This window comes from Eleutherodactylus coqui, chromosome 2, assembly GCF_035609145.1.
Source record: "Eleutherodactylus coqui strain aEleCoq1 chromosome 2, aEleCoq1.hap1, whole genome shotgun sequence".
Classification (NCBI taxonomy): Eukaryota; Metazoa; Chordata; class Amphibia; order Anura; family Eleutherodactylidae; genus Eleutherodactylus; species Eleutherodactylus coqui.
Window position 1 is genome coordinate 317,919,869 of NC_089838.1, and position 17,730 is coordinate 317,937,598.

Below are 17,730 nucleotides of genomic sequence, written 5' to 3' on the forward strand. Positions count from 1 at the left end.
AGAAGAAGTGCTCTATATATCATTTTATAGTCATGCGGGGTCCTGGATGTGATATTTATACGGTGGAAGGTTCTTTAATGTGATACATAGAGTATAAGGAGGTAGACTCCTATATGCATATTGGGAGACAGACTACTCTATGTGATATGTATAGGCAGGGTCTTATATATAGGTTTGGAGGAGCAGGCAAGGTTCAGGATGATGCCACATTGCTATCTTGTGTCACAATAAATGTTGTGCCTTTTCTTTTTTTCTTTCTTTCTTCCAGAGGGAACTCCAAGTATCACTATTACGGTCTCCGAATTAAAGCCAGTTCCCCCCTACTACGCCTCATGGAGGATCAGCAGCACCTGGCGATGCGACAGCAGCCCTTCTCCCAGAAACAGAGGTACTTTGACCTTTACACTAGGGCTACATGGAGATTTTGGCTGCATCACATGTAGAACGGCCAGAGATTGCATTATAGCCCTCGCTCCATTGTATCCTGTGGTCGCATTGCGTCACGCAGATTGCTGCAACCAAATCTGCTGAATTTCTCGTGATTGTTAATTTGTGACAACCTACGACTGCAACCGCATTCATTTACATTAGGATGTGATGTATCAGGGTCATAGTGTGATATTTGGCGTGTAGCTCTAGCCTTGCTCCCTCTATTGTCTGCTACGGCACGTGACCTACTATACAGTCAGCTGATGTCTTCTACGTCACGTGACCTACTATACCGTCAGCTGATGTCTTCTACGTCACGTGACCTACTATACCGTCAGCTGATGTCTTCTACGTCACGTGACCTACTATACCGTCAGCTGATGTCTTCTACGTCACGTGACCTACTATACAGTCAGCTGACTGCATCCTCCATTACTCTGATGAGATCAGCTGTGTCACAGAGCTTCCGCAGTAGCACCAGTCTGATATTGTCATGAGCGGGACCTGGGTACAGATCAGTGGGTTAGCGGAGAATTGAACATCCCTATCTTGTGTCTGTCTGATCTTTCAGTGTAACAGGATGTCCGTAGAGAAGTCATATAATTATACATACAGATTGCTCATCACAGAGCCCAGGTTACCCCTCAGTAAGCCATCTAGGCCATCCCTAATTATCATAGGTGACCTTCAATATAGAAGAAGGATCTATTGCAGGTAGGACCCCAATCATCAGACCTAATTTATTTCTTTATCCAGGATGAAGCCCATTCAGAAGATGGACGGAATAAGTAACGGAGTGGGAGGAGCCCAGCAGGCGGCGTCTGGTCTTTCTGACATCAGCTCCCAGGTTCAGCAATACCAGCAGTTCCTGGGTGAGTCTTAGTCACCATTACCACGTTTCTTTATGAGCAATATCACTACAGGGACTGTACTGCTGTATGCGCGTCTAAGTGACACGTCAAAAAATGTAATAGTAGGGGTCCGGGTGCTGAGACCCCCACTGGTCACTGAAATGAAGGGGCAGTGGTGCTTATGCAAACGGTGTTCCCTTTTGGCTCGCATCATTCCTTGTTGGCTCTTCTCAGCAGCTGAAGACAGACACATAGACTTCTATGTGCCTGTCTTAGAACGATGACAGCCGAAAGGGTACAACGATTGCACGAGCGCTACTGCCCCTTCATTTCAGTGATCAGTGGGGGGTCTTGGCACATGGACCCATATTGCTCAAAGCTTTTTAAAGCAAACACTGCCTGTTTTTTTAATATGTTCTGCTAATACTGGTAAATGATAGGATAAAGAGGCATCGGGCTTGTGAGGGGTCTATCCGTGATCTCTATACACTCGCTCAGCTACTATTGTGTCTTTTACAGATGCCTCTCGGACACTTCCAGAGTTTGGTGACATAGACCTGCAGGGAAAGCCACTTCCGGATGGCATCACTGTGGCCGATATCAAGGCCTTTCAGCTGCTGTACCGTGAGCATTGTGAGGTAGCCGTCCCTGATCCTTACCCCAGAACATACATCACCCACCAGGTGTTATCCTTCACTGATGTAACCAATGTTCTGTATCACAGGCTATAGTGGACGTGGTGGTCAATCTTCAGTTTACCTTGGTAGAAACACTCTGGAAGACCTTCTGGAGGTTCAACCAGGCCCAACACACCGATAACACCATGTGAGTAGCTGAGGAGGTCTCACGTCTTCCTGCCTCTCCTTACCAATCTCGGCTCTCACCTCTCTCATCTCTTCTCCTTGTCTTCAGATCCTCCTGTCTCTTCTCCTTCCTACCCTCACTTGTCTGCTTTTCTCCATCTTGTCATCAATCTCGCCGCTGTCTAGTTGTCTTTCCTTCTGTCTTCATCATCATGTCTTCCTTGCACTTGTTATCTTAAAAGCTTCCTTACACAGAAAGGTTTGGCCGAAAGCTATTCTTCCCAGCTCCCGCATGAGCATGCAGCTCGGCTAGGCAAAATGTGCAAGTGTTTTCAATGGGAGATCAGCTGCAGAAATACTTTCCATTCATGTGTTGCAGATTTTTTTTTGATTGGGTGGACTATAGATTCTCCTTGCAAGGAGCTCCCAGTAAGTGCGAGGAGACTTATAAGGTCGTGCACGGTCCTCTGGGAAATGTCTCTAACTTCATTTCATTGAACAAGTACAGTATGGAGTCCATTAAAAAAAAGAATTGTACATCATTTCGATTTTGATTAAGATTAGAAATCAATTGTAACAATGAGATTCACATTTCTGTAAATCTGGAATAAAAAAAAAACCAAAAAATAAAAAAAAATTGAACCATCAATCTTGTATTGGCATTTATGTGATTTAGTGTGAAAGGAGAGTAGAAAAGGGAGCGAGGGAGGAAAGGGGAAGACAATGGGTTAATCAATTTGTAATGTGGAATGCAAGTTTAGCTGAGGGCCCCATATTTTCTGAACTTTGTCGGGACCCCCCCTGTGTTGGTATATTTCCTTTTCATAGGGGATTATCTTGTCTCCCCCAGCCTAATAGATGGGGTGGCCCCGCAGCCAACCATTGTAAAGTCTAAAAACAAAAACTCTCTAAGAAACATCCGTAGGTATCGTGGCCATCCAACAAACCAAATAATGCAATTATGTGATTAAGAGGAGAGGGCAAGAGTGGAGATATAGAGGCATTGATGTCAGACCAGAAATCTTCAGCCTAACGACAACCCCATGTTAAATGCCGTCAATTGATGATCTATGACAGGCCGATGCTGGACGTATTGGTAGTCCGGTGTTGATTGCAGAGAAGGTACAGTGGGATTATTCCCTGAGGGAAGGTCTGATCTGCTGTCTGAGTAATGATGGATGGTATTGGTGGTGGGCCATACAGATAGAGCTAGTCCATGGAATGGTAATATATTGGAGGGCTTGGTATATTCCGGGCATTCTGAAAAACGTCATAGATTATCGCTGGCCATCATCCTGCTAAGTAGTGTTCAGGCAATTCTTCATCTAAGACCCATGGACAGAGACATAACAGCCTGATCTCTGGGGCTTTGTAAGGTGGAAAGTTTTAATGTAGAGCCGCATGAGCCCCAAATAATGTGGTGAGAAGAGAATTCAAGGATTGAAGGAACTCTAATGGGACTTTACTGGCATCAGTTGCCAAGTATTCAGACAATTTACCATTTTTATTAGGTTTATACGTCCCCCTACTAAAAAAAATGATCCTTTTCCTCCAAAATAGAGAGGTAATCTCCTCAAGCTATAAAACACATGGATTCCTTCTCTCAATTTATATATCAATTGCCAAAAATCCGCTATTATGTACATGATCCAAGTATTGACCCTCTCCTCTGCAAATGTCGCCTGCGGTGGTCTCCAAATTGAAATATCTTGGTATGACCATGAAAATCCGCTTACAGAAATTATTAATCCATTACAAGCATTTATTAAAAGCAAAGTCAGCGCCTACTTGTCATGACAGTTTCAGAAAACATGTGAATACTTATTGTACTCGCCTGGTGCACGGTGGAACTCCCTGCCTAGAGAGTCCACCGGCAACTTCTATCCTTGTTGGCTTGTCACAAATTCCTGGGTCTTGAATCCGGATCACTGGAGAGCGATCAGGGGGGTAGCAGCCTTAAATCGGCTGTTGCATAAAGCACCAAATAGAAACTAAAAAAGCCCCCCGCGCTCGTGGACTCCGGGAATGCAGAGAGGGACACAATGGTCCGTATAGTACAATTACGTTTTATTATTAACTGCAACGCGTTTCGGCGATAGTGATCGCCCTTCTCAAGCATAATATTTACAATACATAAGCATACATTTATACAAAAGTCCATTACTCACATTATCTCGCAGACGCCGCTGGTCGGGGCCATCTTGGAATCACGTGTGCACCTACGTCATCATTGCATCACGTGTTGCCGGTCCTAGGCGTCATTCGGCGATCACTATCGCCGAAACGCGTTGCAGTTAATAATAAAACGTAATTGTACTATACGGACCATTGTGTCCCTCTCTGCATTCCCGGAGTCCACGAGCGCAGGGGGGCTTTTTTAGTTTCTATTTGAAGAATTTATTAAAATGAAACTTAACCCCTTAATGACGCAGACCCTTTTTTTTCCCATTTTCGTTTTTTTTTCTCCCCCCTTTAAAAAAAATCTTAACTCCTTCATTTATCCATCAACGTCGCTGTATGAGGGCTTGTTGTTTTTTGTGGGACGGGTTGTAGTTTTCAATGGTGCTATTTAATGTACCTTATAATGTACTGAAAAACTTTAACAAAATTCTAAGTGGAGTAAAATTTAAAAAACCCGACATTCTGCCATCTGTCAGTGCGTTTTGTTCCGGCGCACAAACGGCAACAAAGGCGACATGATAACTTTATTCTATGGGTCGGTACAATTACTATGATACCAAACTTGTATAGTTTATTTTTATTTTTTTACTGTACTACTTTTTTTTTTTTTTCCCAAAGACACTTAATTTTTTTGAGTTATTTTCTGCTGCATCTTCTGCGCGCAATAACTTTTTTATTTTTCCGTCGACGTAGTTGAGTGGGGCTCATTCTTTGCGGGATGTCCTGTAGTTTCCAGTAATACTCATTTGGAATACATACGACTTTTTGATCGCTTTTTATTGCGTTTTTTCTGGGAGACAGGGTGACTGAAAAAATGCATTTCTGGCGTTTTATTTTTTTTCTGGGAGACGACGTTCACCGTGTGGGGTAAATAATGCGCTACTTTGATAGATCAGACTTTTACGGACGCGGCGATACCAAATATGTATTTTTATTTTATTATTTAGACTTTTTAATTATAGATATGGCAAAAGGAGGGTGATTTAAACTTTTATAACTTTTTTTTACAATTAAAAAAACTTTATTGCTCTTTTTTTAACTGTACTTTTAAGTCCCCCTGGGGGACTACAATATGCGATGCTTTGATCGCTCCTGCAGTGTGACTCTGACAGGCAGCCTATCATGCCACCCCAAGGGGATAGCTTGATAGGCAGTCTGCTAAGACTTTCAGAAGGCCCCCGGCTGCCATGACACCTGCACGGCTTCCCCTAAATCACCGCGGGGGTGGGGGTGGGGGGGGGGGTGTACAGGATTTAAATGCTGCTGTTAGAATTGACAGCGGCATTTAAAGGGTTAATAGCCGCGAACGGCCGATTGCAGCTATTGCTCATGGGTGTTAGCTGTAGTAAATGGCTGATGCCCGTGCTGTATGAAGTGAGGTCCATTAAAAATGGGCGATGGTGGATCAGACGGACAAAAGAGAAGTACAGGTAATATACCCTGCCTCCCTCTGACCCCGAGACAGGATTTTGTCTCAAAACCAGAGGGTTACGTTAATGTCTTCTCATCTATCTTCCTTGTCTTCGTGGTATCCTCCTCCTAATGTCGCCTCAATCCTCTCAACTCTTTCCCCGTATGTTCTCATACTTCACCCACCTTATCTCCAATGTCATCTCGGTCTCCTCCGGTTGACCTCCCCATCATGGTTTCTTGTCTCCGTCCGCTCTCCCAGCTCTTATGGTTCTCACCTCTCGCTCATTCTCTCCTCTGTCTTCTCTCCAGAGATGATGAAGCAGAGAAGCGTTTGCCCAAGGACAGCCTGGTTCTCCTATCCAAGTACGAGCCCCTGCTGAAGTGGTGCCGGGACTGCGATCATCAGCTGTACCAGGGTCTTGTGGAGACGCTTATCCCAGATGTGCTGCGCCCTATCCCCAGTGAGTGGCCAAAAACCTAATTAGCTGCAGTGTCTGTGCCCACGTGCCAAGACTTGTATTTCACCAACATGGCCATAAGTCCATTAAGCTCTAAAGGTAAAGTGACAAGTAAAGGTGCGTTTAGATGGACCGATTCTCATTCAAATAAATTGCTTGGTTGTTCCAATTTGAACAATAATCTCTCGCTGTAAACGCAGCCAACGGTCAATGAACGATCATTTGTTCAAGCATGAGAATCCCTGTTGGCTCCTTCACTAATGGTTCGGTTTAAATACCAAATGTTCGGTTGTTCTTATTGTACTAGTAGAGTGAATGTGAACGAGCGAACGATTTATCTGCCTTATAAACAGGCTGCAGGAGCGAAGGAGCCGCCTCTGATATTGATCACTCGTGTAAAAGCAACCAGGACAGATTTTCATTCTCCCAGCATTCATCATTTATCAACTTACAGCGATCGCAGAAGGGAAATGTAGAAGTTCATGCTAGCAATACATGGAGGGTGAGATCTGCCAGAATGGACGGTGCAGATACAGGGGTGGCCAAAAATATGGAAATTACATCAGATTATAAATCATATTCAATAAGACATGAAGAGACCGATATTAGGTGGAGGTAATATGACACAGATGCTGTGGGGGAGAAGTGAACATCTGCCCGAGCAACAAGGTTCTAAGGGTCAGGAGTTTGAGCCACTCAGCTGCTGTTACCAGCTGACTCCCAAAACCACCTGGAGCAGGGCAAGAGGTGAAGTAAACACAAATTTGGCGGGAAAACACTCAGCCAAGCAGCTCAGTACTAATGATTAAAATCCCATACATTTTGTACGGTGTTTCCAAATTTTTCACCACCCCCAGTACTTAGTGGCTTTCTGCTCTGGGTCTCTCCCCAACCCCCACCCGATCTAGAATGCCCATATACCCTAATAAGTCTAATTCTCTGATATTAGCTGTATCTGATCCTTTATCATTGAGTACAATTCAGTGTTCTCTGCTGCGGTCTGGGAGAAGGCTGCAGGCTACAGTCACAACCTCCGCCATCTACATGGCTGACACTATAATTGCTCCAGCAGCCATTAGCCTGATTCATTTACATATAAAATGCCAGGACTGAATTTATTTCAAGCCCGGAGTGTCATTTTAACTTTTAAGGTGCTGGGAAAGAAAAGCAGCTGCCACACAACAGCACTGCTTGTCACGGGAAGGAGTAGAACCACTGGAAGGTCTCCCGTACTGTTCCACCTCTGGAGAGAACCTGCGGGCTGGTAAAGGGGAGCTTCAGGCTGCCATAGGGCGAGATGCCGCCTCCACCTGATAGGATGTCGTACACCTGCCACTCATTTATGCCCAACTTTACCTGCCTCTCTGTATTCCTCAGGTGCGCTGACACAAGCCATTCGCAACTTTGCCAAGAGTCTGGAGAGCTGGTTAACAAGTGCAATGATGAATATTCCCGAGGAGATGGTGAGGGTTAAGGTGAGGAGAATGCCACGGTGCCCACAGACAGGAGAATGCCACGGTGCCCACAGACAGGAGAATGCCACGGTGCCCACAGACAGGAGAATGCCACGGTGCCCACAGAAAGCAACCAAGTTTCATTTTATATATTTCACTTCAAAAAAATTAAAACTGGATTCTGATTGGCTACTGAGGGCAAAACTCCCATTTAGGTCTACGGCACACAACCATATACAAAGTGTTGTGTCCGCAGAAAATGGACATTTTTTTTTTTTATTCGTGTGCGATTCTGGGAGAAGTCCGTGTGTCATGTTGTTTCCTGCATTTCTTAGCGATGGACTCATTAAATACGGATGGAACATAAACGGCATCTGAGTCCTGCCTATTTTCTGTGCATCCGTATTGACTTGAATAGGCGAGTCTCATCCACAATACAGAATAGATCAGTACTTGTCATGTTCTTTTTCACTTAATCTGTGTGTCCGTGTGAAAGCAAACGGATGTGTGATTTGCCACATTGACTACTATGGGTCCGTGTGCTGTCGGAGTCTTGTCCATTGTAGACTCGGACAGCGCATGGACTGAACATATGCTTGTGTGTCTATGGCCTTCTATTCACATGGGTGAGTATCAGGGGCTCCCTTTATAGAGGCTGCGGTCACACCCGAGCCCAGGAGCCTTAAGGGGCCAATAAGGCCTCTCCTCTCCATAGAGGGAGCCCAGTGCTATGACTAAAGCATTATATTTGGCGGCCCTGTTACAGGTTTTGCATGGGGGAACTTCAAGTTACGCCTCTGGTGAGTACAATTTCGGTCAGTGAAAAACTGATTTTATGAATAGGACATGCTACAATTGTTTTACACAGACCATCGGTCCGTGAAAAAAAATTGCACATGTGAATCCACCTAAAGACTTTAACCCTTTCCAATCCAATTTGTATCCTGGTTTTCCTAGGGGGCTTACTCTTTTTCTGCCGTTATACAACGGCACTATCTGCTGGCTAAAGCCAGTACTGCATGAGGTGACACGTTGGATAGGCCCTGACAGCAGAGAGGCTGGCAATATACAGTAAGAGAACCCCGGCGGATGTCTTCCAACATCGGAGCTGTACAGCCAAAATCATAATGTCTTAAGACGTCAGACAGCGGATTGGAAAGGGTTAATGAATCTGAGTTCTATCAGTTCCAAACTAGCATGAAACATGGACATTACAACCGCCTGTGTGACTACTAGAGCGTCTACAGCTTCTCAGATCTGTCTTTTGTCCCACTAGGTTGGTGCTGCAAGTGCCTTTGCCCAGACTTTACGTCGCTATACATCACTGAATCACCTGGCTCAGGCGGCGCGGGCCGTGCTGCAGAATACCGCCCAGATCAACCAGATGCTCAGTGACCTCAACCGGGTAGATTTCACCAATGTACAGGTAAGCGAGATGCCGATCGTCAGCACATACCTGTAATTGGGAACTCTTAATTAACTTACCAAAAAATGGAAAGGGATACTCATACCAACCAACCGAACAATACATGAGAAGTGGAATGTGATTGGTTGCTATTGGCCTCCACTCGCAGGAGCAGGCCTCGTGGGTGTGCCGCTGTGCTGACCGGGTGGTCCAGCGTCTGGAACAGGACTTTAAGTTGACCCTTCAGCAGCAGAGCTCCCTCGAGCAGTGGGCAGTGTGGCTGGATGGAGTCGTCTCCCAGGTGCTGAAGCCTTATCAGGGCAATCCCGGATTTTCGAAAGCTGCAAAACTGTTCTTACTAAAGTGGTCCTTCTACAGGTGCGATATACATACAGCGTAACAGGCAGTTCAGGGAACAGGATGGAGGTTTGATACAGATTATGACGCAGGCTTTTCTTTCTTCCTCAGCTCCATGGTGATTCGGGACCTCACCCTGCGCAGTGCTGCCAGCTTCGGTTCATTCCACCTGATTCGCCTCTTGTATGATGAGTACATGTACTACTTAATAGAGCACCGTGTGGCTCAGGCCCGTGGAGAGACTCCTATTGCTGTCATGGGGGAGGTGAGTTGTAGGCTACGTTCTGCCTCTAAAGCTTTGTACAAATGGACATCCATAATGGATGTGTCCAAGCGACACTCTATTACGGAATATATGGTGATGGTGCAGAGCACAAGACCAGCATATGATCGACTAATGTTGTATACACTGCATGCCAAAAGTCATGGGATAGTAGTATGGAAATTATGAAGTGGCTTGGGAAGGCCTACGCCTGTATACATTGTGACGTGTTACCTTGTGAGTGAGGTTGTGCTCCGCACAGCATCGTGAATCATCAGAGTTTGAACTTGGCGTGATTGTGGGTGCCAGCGAGTTGGGACTTTCTATTTCTGAAGTTGTGTGGACATTTAATATCCCTCATTCCACAGTGTTACACGTATAATGGCAATATGGCATTGAAGGCATTACTATGCAACAGGTGCTTAATAAACTGGGACTGGCAGCATCTGGCTAGGATTGTCCGTGCGAACAGTCAGTCGACTGATAGAATCCACATTCAGTGCAGGAGGCCCCACACACATATATCCTGCAGGTCTGCGCAGCGTTATGTGGCTTCCATGGGATATGGGGAGCACAAGACCCACCCGAGCGCCTGTTATCACCACGACACCAAAAACAGAGCCTCACCTGGGTCATGAGGTGGCTAACAGGTGTGGTACCAATTTTTTCAGGCAGATGGTAGGTTTAATGTGTGGTGCAGACCCCAGGATGCCAAGGACCCCAGTTGTTGTTAAGGCACTGTGCAGGCTGGTGGTGGTTCCATACTGCTGTGGGGATGTATTCTCATGGCATGGGTTGGGTCCACTGGTCAGTCTAAACATGACCGCTGCCCGCTAAGCGTTTGATGACTATTTGCAGCCCTTCATGTATCCCGACAATGATGGGATATTCCAGCAGGATAATGCGCTGTACCAGGGAGCCCAAGTTGTGCAGAACTGGTTCGAGGAGCATTTGGGGAAATTCCTATGAATGGTGCGGCCTGCATGTTTCCCCAATCAAGCATTTATGGGATGTGATGGAGGGACCCATTCATGCCCAAATACCCCAGAGCTGTGGTTGGCTATCCAGATGGCACGGCTCAACATGCCCCTTCATGTTGCTGTACTTTGCTGGGCTACAGGGGGGTCCTACATGTTATTTGTTCCTGTCCCATGACTTGTGGCATGTCAGTGTACACCTCATGTAAGTATTTTTAGCAGATTCCTTACTATAATCTCTTGTTTTATAGTTTGCTAATACTGCGAGCTCATCGCACCCCATGGATCAAGACAAGGGTAAGTATTCTGTCAGTGACTTACAAAAAAATCTCTCCCCCTCCCTTCCTGTCCTGGCATTGCCATTCGTCGCCCATTTGAGTCAGTGGGAAGGAGCCGCCCATTTGTTTTCCTAGTCCCAGATAAGACCTTGTACTAATCTTCTCGTATTTACAACCTTCCGCAGATGAGGAGGAGGAGGAGGATGATGAGAGTGATGAAGACATAACTCATGAGCTTCCTCTCAACTCCAATGACTCCTCCAACGTGTTAGGATCTGATTCTCTTGAACCACCCAACAAGTTGGCCCGGACCGAAGACCAGGGGATCTTCATTCAAGTCTCCCCCAACACCTAATTAGCAGTGGACTGCCCAGAGAGTCTCCAAAACCCTCGCATGGCAGCATGGATGAGACCGAGCTGGGGTCACCTCTGCGGGTGCCCCAATAATGCACTAGATACAAGATCAGTACCAACAAGGCAAAGGGCTCTTGTAAGTGTGTGTGGCTGTGTTCCAGTATGTATATGTGTACATAGATCCATACACCGCCATAGCAGGACAGCGGGTTGTGTATGTATGTCTACATATACAACGCTCTACTAGGAGGTGCAGTGACCATCGTGCAGATCGCTCACAGAGGCTAATGTGTCTATATGTATATATATATTCTATCTATACAGAGGCCCGCCCTACCACATTTATACAAACTGAAGACAGTGCCAGTTGGCTAATTCTCAGTGCCATGACAGTATATATAGGAGTTATATACTCTGCAGGCTATCGTTTATGCTGCCAAAATTAATGTATGTTGCTGGCCAACTTCAGTGGTGATCTAGAAATCAGGCTTCAGAGCTTTTCAGATGTTGGGGAACTACAAGCCACAGCATGCCTACCCACGGGGCATTGTACCTCCACAACAGCTGGACCGCTGCAGGGTGCCTACCTCTGATGTAAATCTTCAACGTGTCCTGACTCTACTGCCTTAAATCGCCCCGTCCCCTCCTCGTCCAGCTTGTATTTCTGTCGATAACATGACTAACTGTTAATTATATTGAATATTGTGATTTTGTCGCAGTGGGAGGCTCCGCCCCACGCCATGGCCTTACATGTCTCTTGTTCGTCTAACCTGTGTAATCCCACCGTCTATATGGGAGAGGAGGCGTTGTATTTTGCATAAGCGATATATCTATCTCTAAATCTTAGTTTTGTGTCAATATAATGGGAAGGGGAGATGGCGAGGAACGAAGCAAAGGGGAAACGGCAAGCAAAACCATTTTCTAAATTTTTGTAGTATTTCTTAAAATACACAATAAATTTTTGCTGTGTTCTGTAAGTTACATATGAGACGTTATTTGGGGGTCCAATGTATTTATTTATTTTTTAATCAACCCCCAAACCTCCATTATAAGGTTACACAGGGCATGGAAATACATGGTCATCCTCCTGGGGGGAAAATAAAAGGGCACTAAATGTCACCAGTCTAACCCAGGAAGAAGTGCAGAGCCGTCTTAAAAAGATTAGAACCCGTCAATTTGTCTATTTTAATGTCACACCCCCTCCCCTTCCCCCGGGTTCTAAGGGAACTAAGTAATGTGATAGACAGACCCTTGTTTCTTATATTTAAGGACTTTATAGTGAGGGAGTCTGTTCCAACGGATTGGCGCATAGCAAACGTGGTGGCCATATTCAAAAAAGGGGTCAAAAAGTGAACCTGGAAACTACAGGCCGGTAAGTCTGACTTCTACAGTATTGTGGGTTAAATGATTGACGGGTTTCTAAGAGATGCTGTCCTGGAGGACCTCAAGGCAAATAGCTGTAGAACTCCATATCAGCATGGGTTTATGAGAGATCGCTCCTGTCAGACCAACCTGATCAGCTTCTTTGACTTCAATGGAAGCCGACCGTCCCGCGGCCCTTCCGTAATCATCATTGAGAAAGGTTGAGCAACGGTGCGGCCTATTCTGTACTGCACATGTGCGCTGGCCGGCACACCTGCAGAACAGAATAGAAGACACCAGCCGGGCACAGGGTTGGATTCCGCATGCAGAATCCGACACGCCCATGTGCAGGCGGACATAGAAGGCTTCTTTACTGTAAGAGCAGTGAGACTGTGGAACTCTCTGCCCGAGGACGTGGTGATGGGGAAACTCACTCAGAGTACAAGAGGGGCTGGACGCCTTTCTAATTACATGTTATATCCCTGATTACTTCAGAAGGGTCGGTGATCCAGGGATTATTCACATGGCCAGATTGGAATGGGAAAGGAATTTTTTTTCCCCCCAAAATTGGGAAAATTGTCTTCTACCTCATTGGGCTTTTTTTCCTTCTTCTGGATCAACATTGGGAGGTAATAGGCTGAACTTAATGGACATGTGTCTTTTTTAGCCTTACATACTGTTACTATGAGACGGGGAGGTGTGCTGAACAAGCATCAGGTATTTCAGCCTCAGAAGTTAGACATCTGGGGATCAACTTATCTGGGGGGCGTACAAGTGATTTCCATATATTAGCAAGGTTGATTAAACATTAAAGAGATTGTTCCATAAGGCCCATTTACACGTAACAATCATCATTCAGATGAATGAATTTGTGCGATAATCGTTACTCTGAATGCGGGTCGTCGCGCACTTTTTGTTTGACAGGTTCAGCCTGCATAAGAATTGGTGATTCGCTCCTTACGTATAAACGCTCCCCACTCGGTGTGTAACAGGGGAATGTGAAGCTCGGGGCGCGACGACCAAATCACAACAATCTTCTGCCTATCTAAACATTCTGCACGAGCGCGAACAAAGAAGCGTTGGCGTCACTCGCACGTGCGCTCATTCTTACAATTGGCTCGTGTAAAAGGGGCATTATTAGACCCTGATCAGTGAGTGGGGTCCCCACGCCGTAATGGTGCTTCTTGTGCCGATGCAAGGTTACAAAGTGTTACATATAATAATACCTTGAGGCTGCAGGATAAATGCAAAATCAGCTGTTTCCTGGAGTGCCAGCACCTGTGCACGTTGGCACAACCCCTCCCGGGTGCATACACATGTAGCGGATTTTTTTACAGACCAAAATCCACACTACTTATGGTATTAGGTAACAGTCATACAACGTACACTGCAAAGCGTTATCTTACTGCGCACGAATACAACGCCCGTATATATTAAACACAACACATCGGGTATCCATATATAATGATATATCAGTCAAGTAATTGTGAGCTGTTTAGGGCTGAAAACGTAGGAGGAGGCCCTGAAGGATCCCCCGGATGTTCATATAATAGATATTAACACAAACATTGTATCCATAGCAACTGCACTCATGTTTGTCAGTATAGCATTAAAAATATAACCTTTAACAAAGATTAGGTAATAATTAAGTCTCTCCACACTATTTAGTGCAGATTGTGATGTAGATCCGCAGCAGATTTCACCCTGTCAATTGAAGGAATCAGTGCAGTGGTAGACCCCTTCCCCATTGAGCACTACAGCGCCGTACATTTCATAGTGGTTGTGCCTGGTATAGCAGCTCAATCCTATTCACTTGAATGAGCAGATATTGGTGACTTGTCCTGAGGATAATGCACAGCATACTAAAATTGCAAAACCACACATACAAGTAAATCAAGTGTAAAGGTGCCCAACAAGCCACAGCTGCAACTAAATACAGTATTAAACACGCGTAATAATCTGAAGTAAATGCATAACTTTCACATACTAACCTTTTAAAAATACAAGGTTCTTATGCAAAACTTGGATCAAATTCGTGAGCCGATCCACCAAGCCGAAGCGAACCTTAATGGATGGGTACCGAACTCTACTGACACCTCTGTTTGGGGTAAACGGCCTCCATAGGACTGGGGAACTAGCGGTGGTGGCTGTGGGGCTCGGTACCCATCCATTAAGGTTTTATTTTCCAGTTATGATGTACGAGTGCTGAAGCGTTTGTTCCTGTACTTTCTTGCAGCTATAGCTTATTGTGCGCCCTCACACTTCAGCCGGTGTCACACAGCGGAGGAAATTGTGCAAGATTTGTGTGGTGCAAGACCCACAAACATGAACCCCATTCTTTTGAATATAGTTAGACACATGAGCGATGTTATCCCGCATGGCATCGCGATGCGGGAAGCAAATCACGTCCTGTTCTCTCACATCGCAGCTCCATCAATCCTCTGCCGCAGCTGTGACATCCCCCAAGTGATGCGAGGCTGTTTCACACAAAAACACCTCAGATCCCTGGGGATTTCATAGGGGGGGGGGGGGGGGTCCCAGCCCTATACCAGGGGGAGGGGGGGGGGGGTCCCAGCCCTATACCATGCTCACCTGTGTGTGGCTAGCCTCAATGTGTTAGATATGCAGACTTTTCCCTTTCTGTGTAGGAGCAGCTGCCTGCACTCTCCCAGCTGGGAATAGTATACCGCTAGATCCCCATTCACATGGAGGCTTTTAAGCCTGAAGAAGGGTGGCTGTAGAACTCAGTACCCCTCCATTAAGGTGTGCTTTGGCGTGACGAGTGGGCTCATATGAATTTGATCAAATTGTGCGCCAAGGACCTTATTTTATGCTAGTATAAATAATAATTTCAAGAAAACACACAACTTAAGAATGTAGGAGTGCTGAAGCCTGTTAGTAACTGAGGATAGGGGGCTCTGTCACACAGCCATGTGAGTACAGCGCTGCGAGTCTGACAGCATTGTACTCACCGCAGTCGCTACTATGTGACCGTAGAGATCGCATATGGGCTGCGATGGGCACTGTGCATACCTGGGATTATGACAGCACGGTGCCTATCGCAGACCGTGCTGCCCTCTTATGGCGTTGCGAGGGGGCAGGATTTCAATATGGAGCCCAGCAAGAGCTGCATATGAGATGACGGGAAAGACAGCATCCTGCGATTATTTCTCCTGCGTTTTATACGGATATCCCCTAACAGCTCCAACACAGGCGTATTGAATGAAAGTCCGTAGACTTTCATTGCCTCAATTCACCACGTGTTACGCACGGGAAAACAGTCTGCGTAATACACCCGTGTTAATGAGCCCAAAGACATCAGCCTTAGACCTTGAGCCCAGCTGTGATGCTGTGTACAGCCACACAATGTACTGTAAATGACCGCCTTCTCACGCAGACAGTCGTGTGCAATACAGGGTTTTTTTGCGTATGGGCAGCAGCCATTTCTATGACCATAGAGAACTATAGGCTCTATGTTGTGGATATCCGTGGTAATATAGAACCTGCTGCGTTCTCTTTTCCACTCACCGATTATGCAATTCCAACCCTCTAATATGAGCGGAACTGTGCGATCCAATGCATTTCACTGATCCACAGATCAAATCGCTCATGGAGTCTGCAACTCCTATCTAGTTGTGAGAGACCGACTTTAGGCTACATACACAAGTGCAGAACTCATGCGCATATTGACCCCACTTGTTTGTGGAATCAGACAGGAGCCATGTTTTCGAAAACAGCGATGCTGCAAAGTAACGAAAAAAAAATAATTGTTGTACGTCCTTTTTCACGGTCCTCGGAAAATACCGCCTATTGGTTTCAATGGAGTTTTAAAGCCCTCATGTGACACTCGCATGCCGTGTGATATGTATAGCACTGCAATGCAAGGTTTCCCATTGAAAGCAATACTTGTGATCCTCTATCGCACAGGAAACACACACGAGGACCATAAGGTCACAGCTGCCATGAGAGGTTTTTTCACACCCATGGGTAAAACGCACATGGGCAAGCATATCGGGTAACGTTTCTCAGCCCAATGTCGCGCTCACCTGTGTGAATGTAGCTTCAGTCCAGGAAAGCAGTCGTGTAATTTATGAACTATCTATGAGGGTGTGTGGGTGGGGCTAGCAGACCCTCAAAAATAAGCTCTACTCAGCCCCTGCTGAGCGCTGCAGAAACAACTTGTAAGTTCTTAAAACCAGCTGCACATTATCCCGTAAGTGACAGACAGCGAGCAATCTTAAGTCATCACTGTCCCATGTAAATGCCAGACCCAACAGTGTACTCAGTTTGAAATTATGAAATTTCTCACTAAGTGATTACTGAGCGACTTCTAACTCCGTGTAAACAGTCGCTCATCTTTGAATGAAAACCTGTTCAGTGAATAGAGACGGCAGGAAGAGATCTCCGCCTCCATCCGCTGAACCATCGCTTGTGTGAAGCCACCATCAGCTACAAAACAGACCGCAATGGCATGTGAAGCTATGCAGTTGCAACATCCACAGTGCCACCTGGTGGATGGCGTGCATTACTACAAGTATGATTTCATTGTAGCCAAAACTCACCTCTAAAAGTCCACTTAGACAACGATTATCGCTAAAAAGATGTCGCTCAAGCAACTTTTGAGCGATAATCATTGTGTCATTTACAATGCAAGATGAGCGGATCCCCTTGCACTGCAAGACTAGGTGTCCCCGCTTGTCTTCTGCATCCAGCTGTTTTCTGCACGGACTGCAGGGTATGCAGAATAGAGGTGGACCGCTCTGTTCTTCATACCCAGCCTGTGATCAGGGAGCGGGATACAGCTGAAACAATAGTATCAGCTGTATCCCGCTGTGAATCCCTGATAAGGCTCATCGTCGTCTTTCAACAATGAGCGACAGCATAACGAAAACGGCACGATGTAAATGCAGTTACGCAACGATTATCGCTCAGAAGACGGCTTTTGAGCCATAATCGTTGTGTCTAAATGGGCCTTACCATTTCACAAAGAGGGAGACGTTGAGAGGAAACTAGAAACGTCAAAAACAAGATGTGTAGAATATTCAGGAAACCATGAAAAAAAAAATCATGGCAGCCCACAAGGGACCAAAGTCCTCCTTTTCAGACACTTGCCATTGTCAGATCTCCCCCCTAAAGCACAGGAGAC

General features: G+C 45.8%; 1 protein-coding gene across 2 annotated transcripts in view; it reads left to right on the forward strand.

The window, feature by feature from the left end:
• RFX1 (regulatory factor X1) overlaps nucleotides 1-12,203 on the forward strand; it is a 34,783-nt gene extending 22,580 nt beyond the window's left edge. Inside the window, exons 10-20 of one of the 2 annotated variants that reach the window (XM_066593725.1) lie at nucleotides 269-388; nucleotides 1,186-1,301; nucleotides 1,800-1,918; nucleotides 2,005-2,105; nucleotides 5,987-6,138; nucleotides 7,513-7,610; nucleotides 8,866-9,015; nucleotides 9,164-9,372; nucleotides 9,463-9,616; nucleotides 10,842-10,887; nucleotides 11,054-12,203. In XM_066593725.1, coding sequence (XP_066449822.1) covers nucleotides 269-388; nucleotides 1,186-1,301; nucleotides 1,800-1,918; nucleotides 2,005-2,105; nucleotides 5,987-6,138; nucleotides 7,513-7,610; nucleotides 8,866-9,015; nucleotides 9,164-9,372; nucleotides 9,463-9,616; nucleotides 10,842-10,887; nucleotides 11,054-11,223 — 1,435 coding nt within the window. In that variant the 3' untranslated portion in view covers nucleotides 11,224-12,203. The remainder of the gene's footprint in view (nucleotides 1-268; nucleotides 389-1,185; nucleotides 1,302-1,799; nucleotides 1,919-2,004; nucleotides 2,106-5,986; nucleotides 6,139-7,512; nucleotides 7,611-8,865; nucleotides 9,016-9,163; nucleotides 9,373-9,462; nucleotides 9,617-10,841; nucleotides 10,888-11,053) is intronic. The other variant, XR_010790429.1, reaches the window with a different exon arrangement.
• Nucleotides 12,204-17,730: the final 5,527 nt, after the last annotated feature.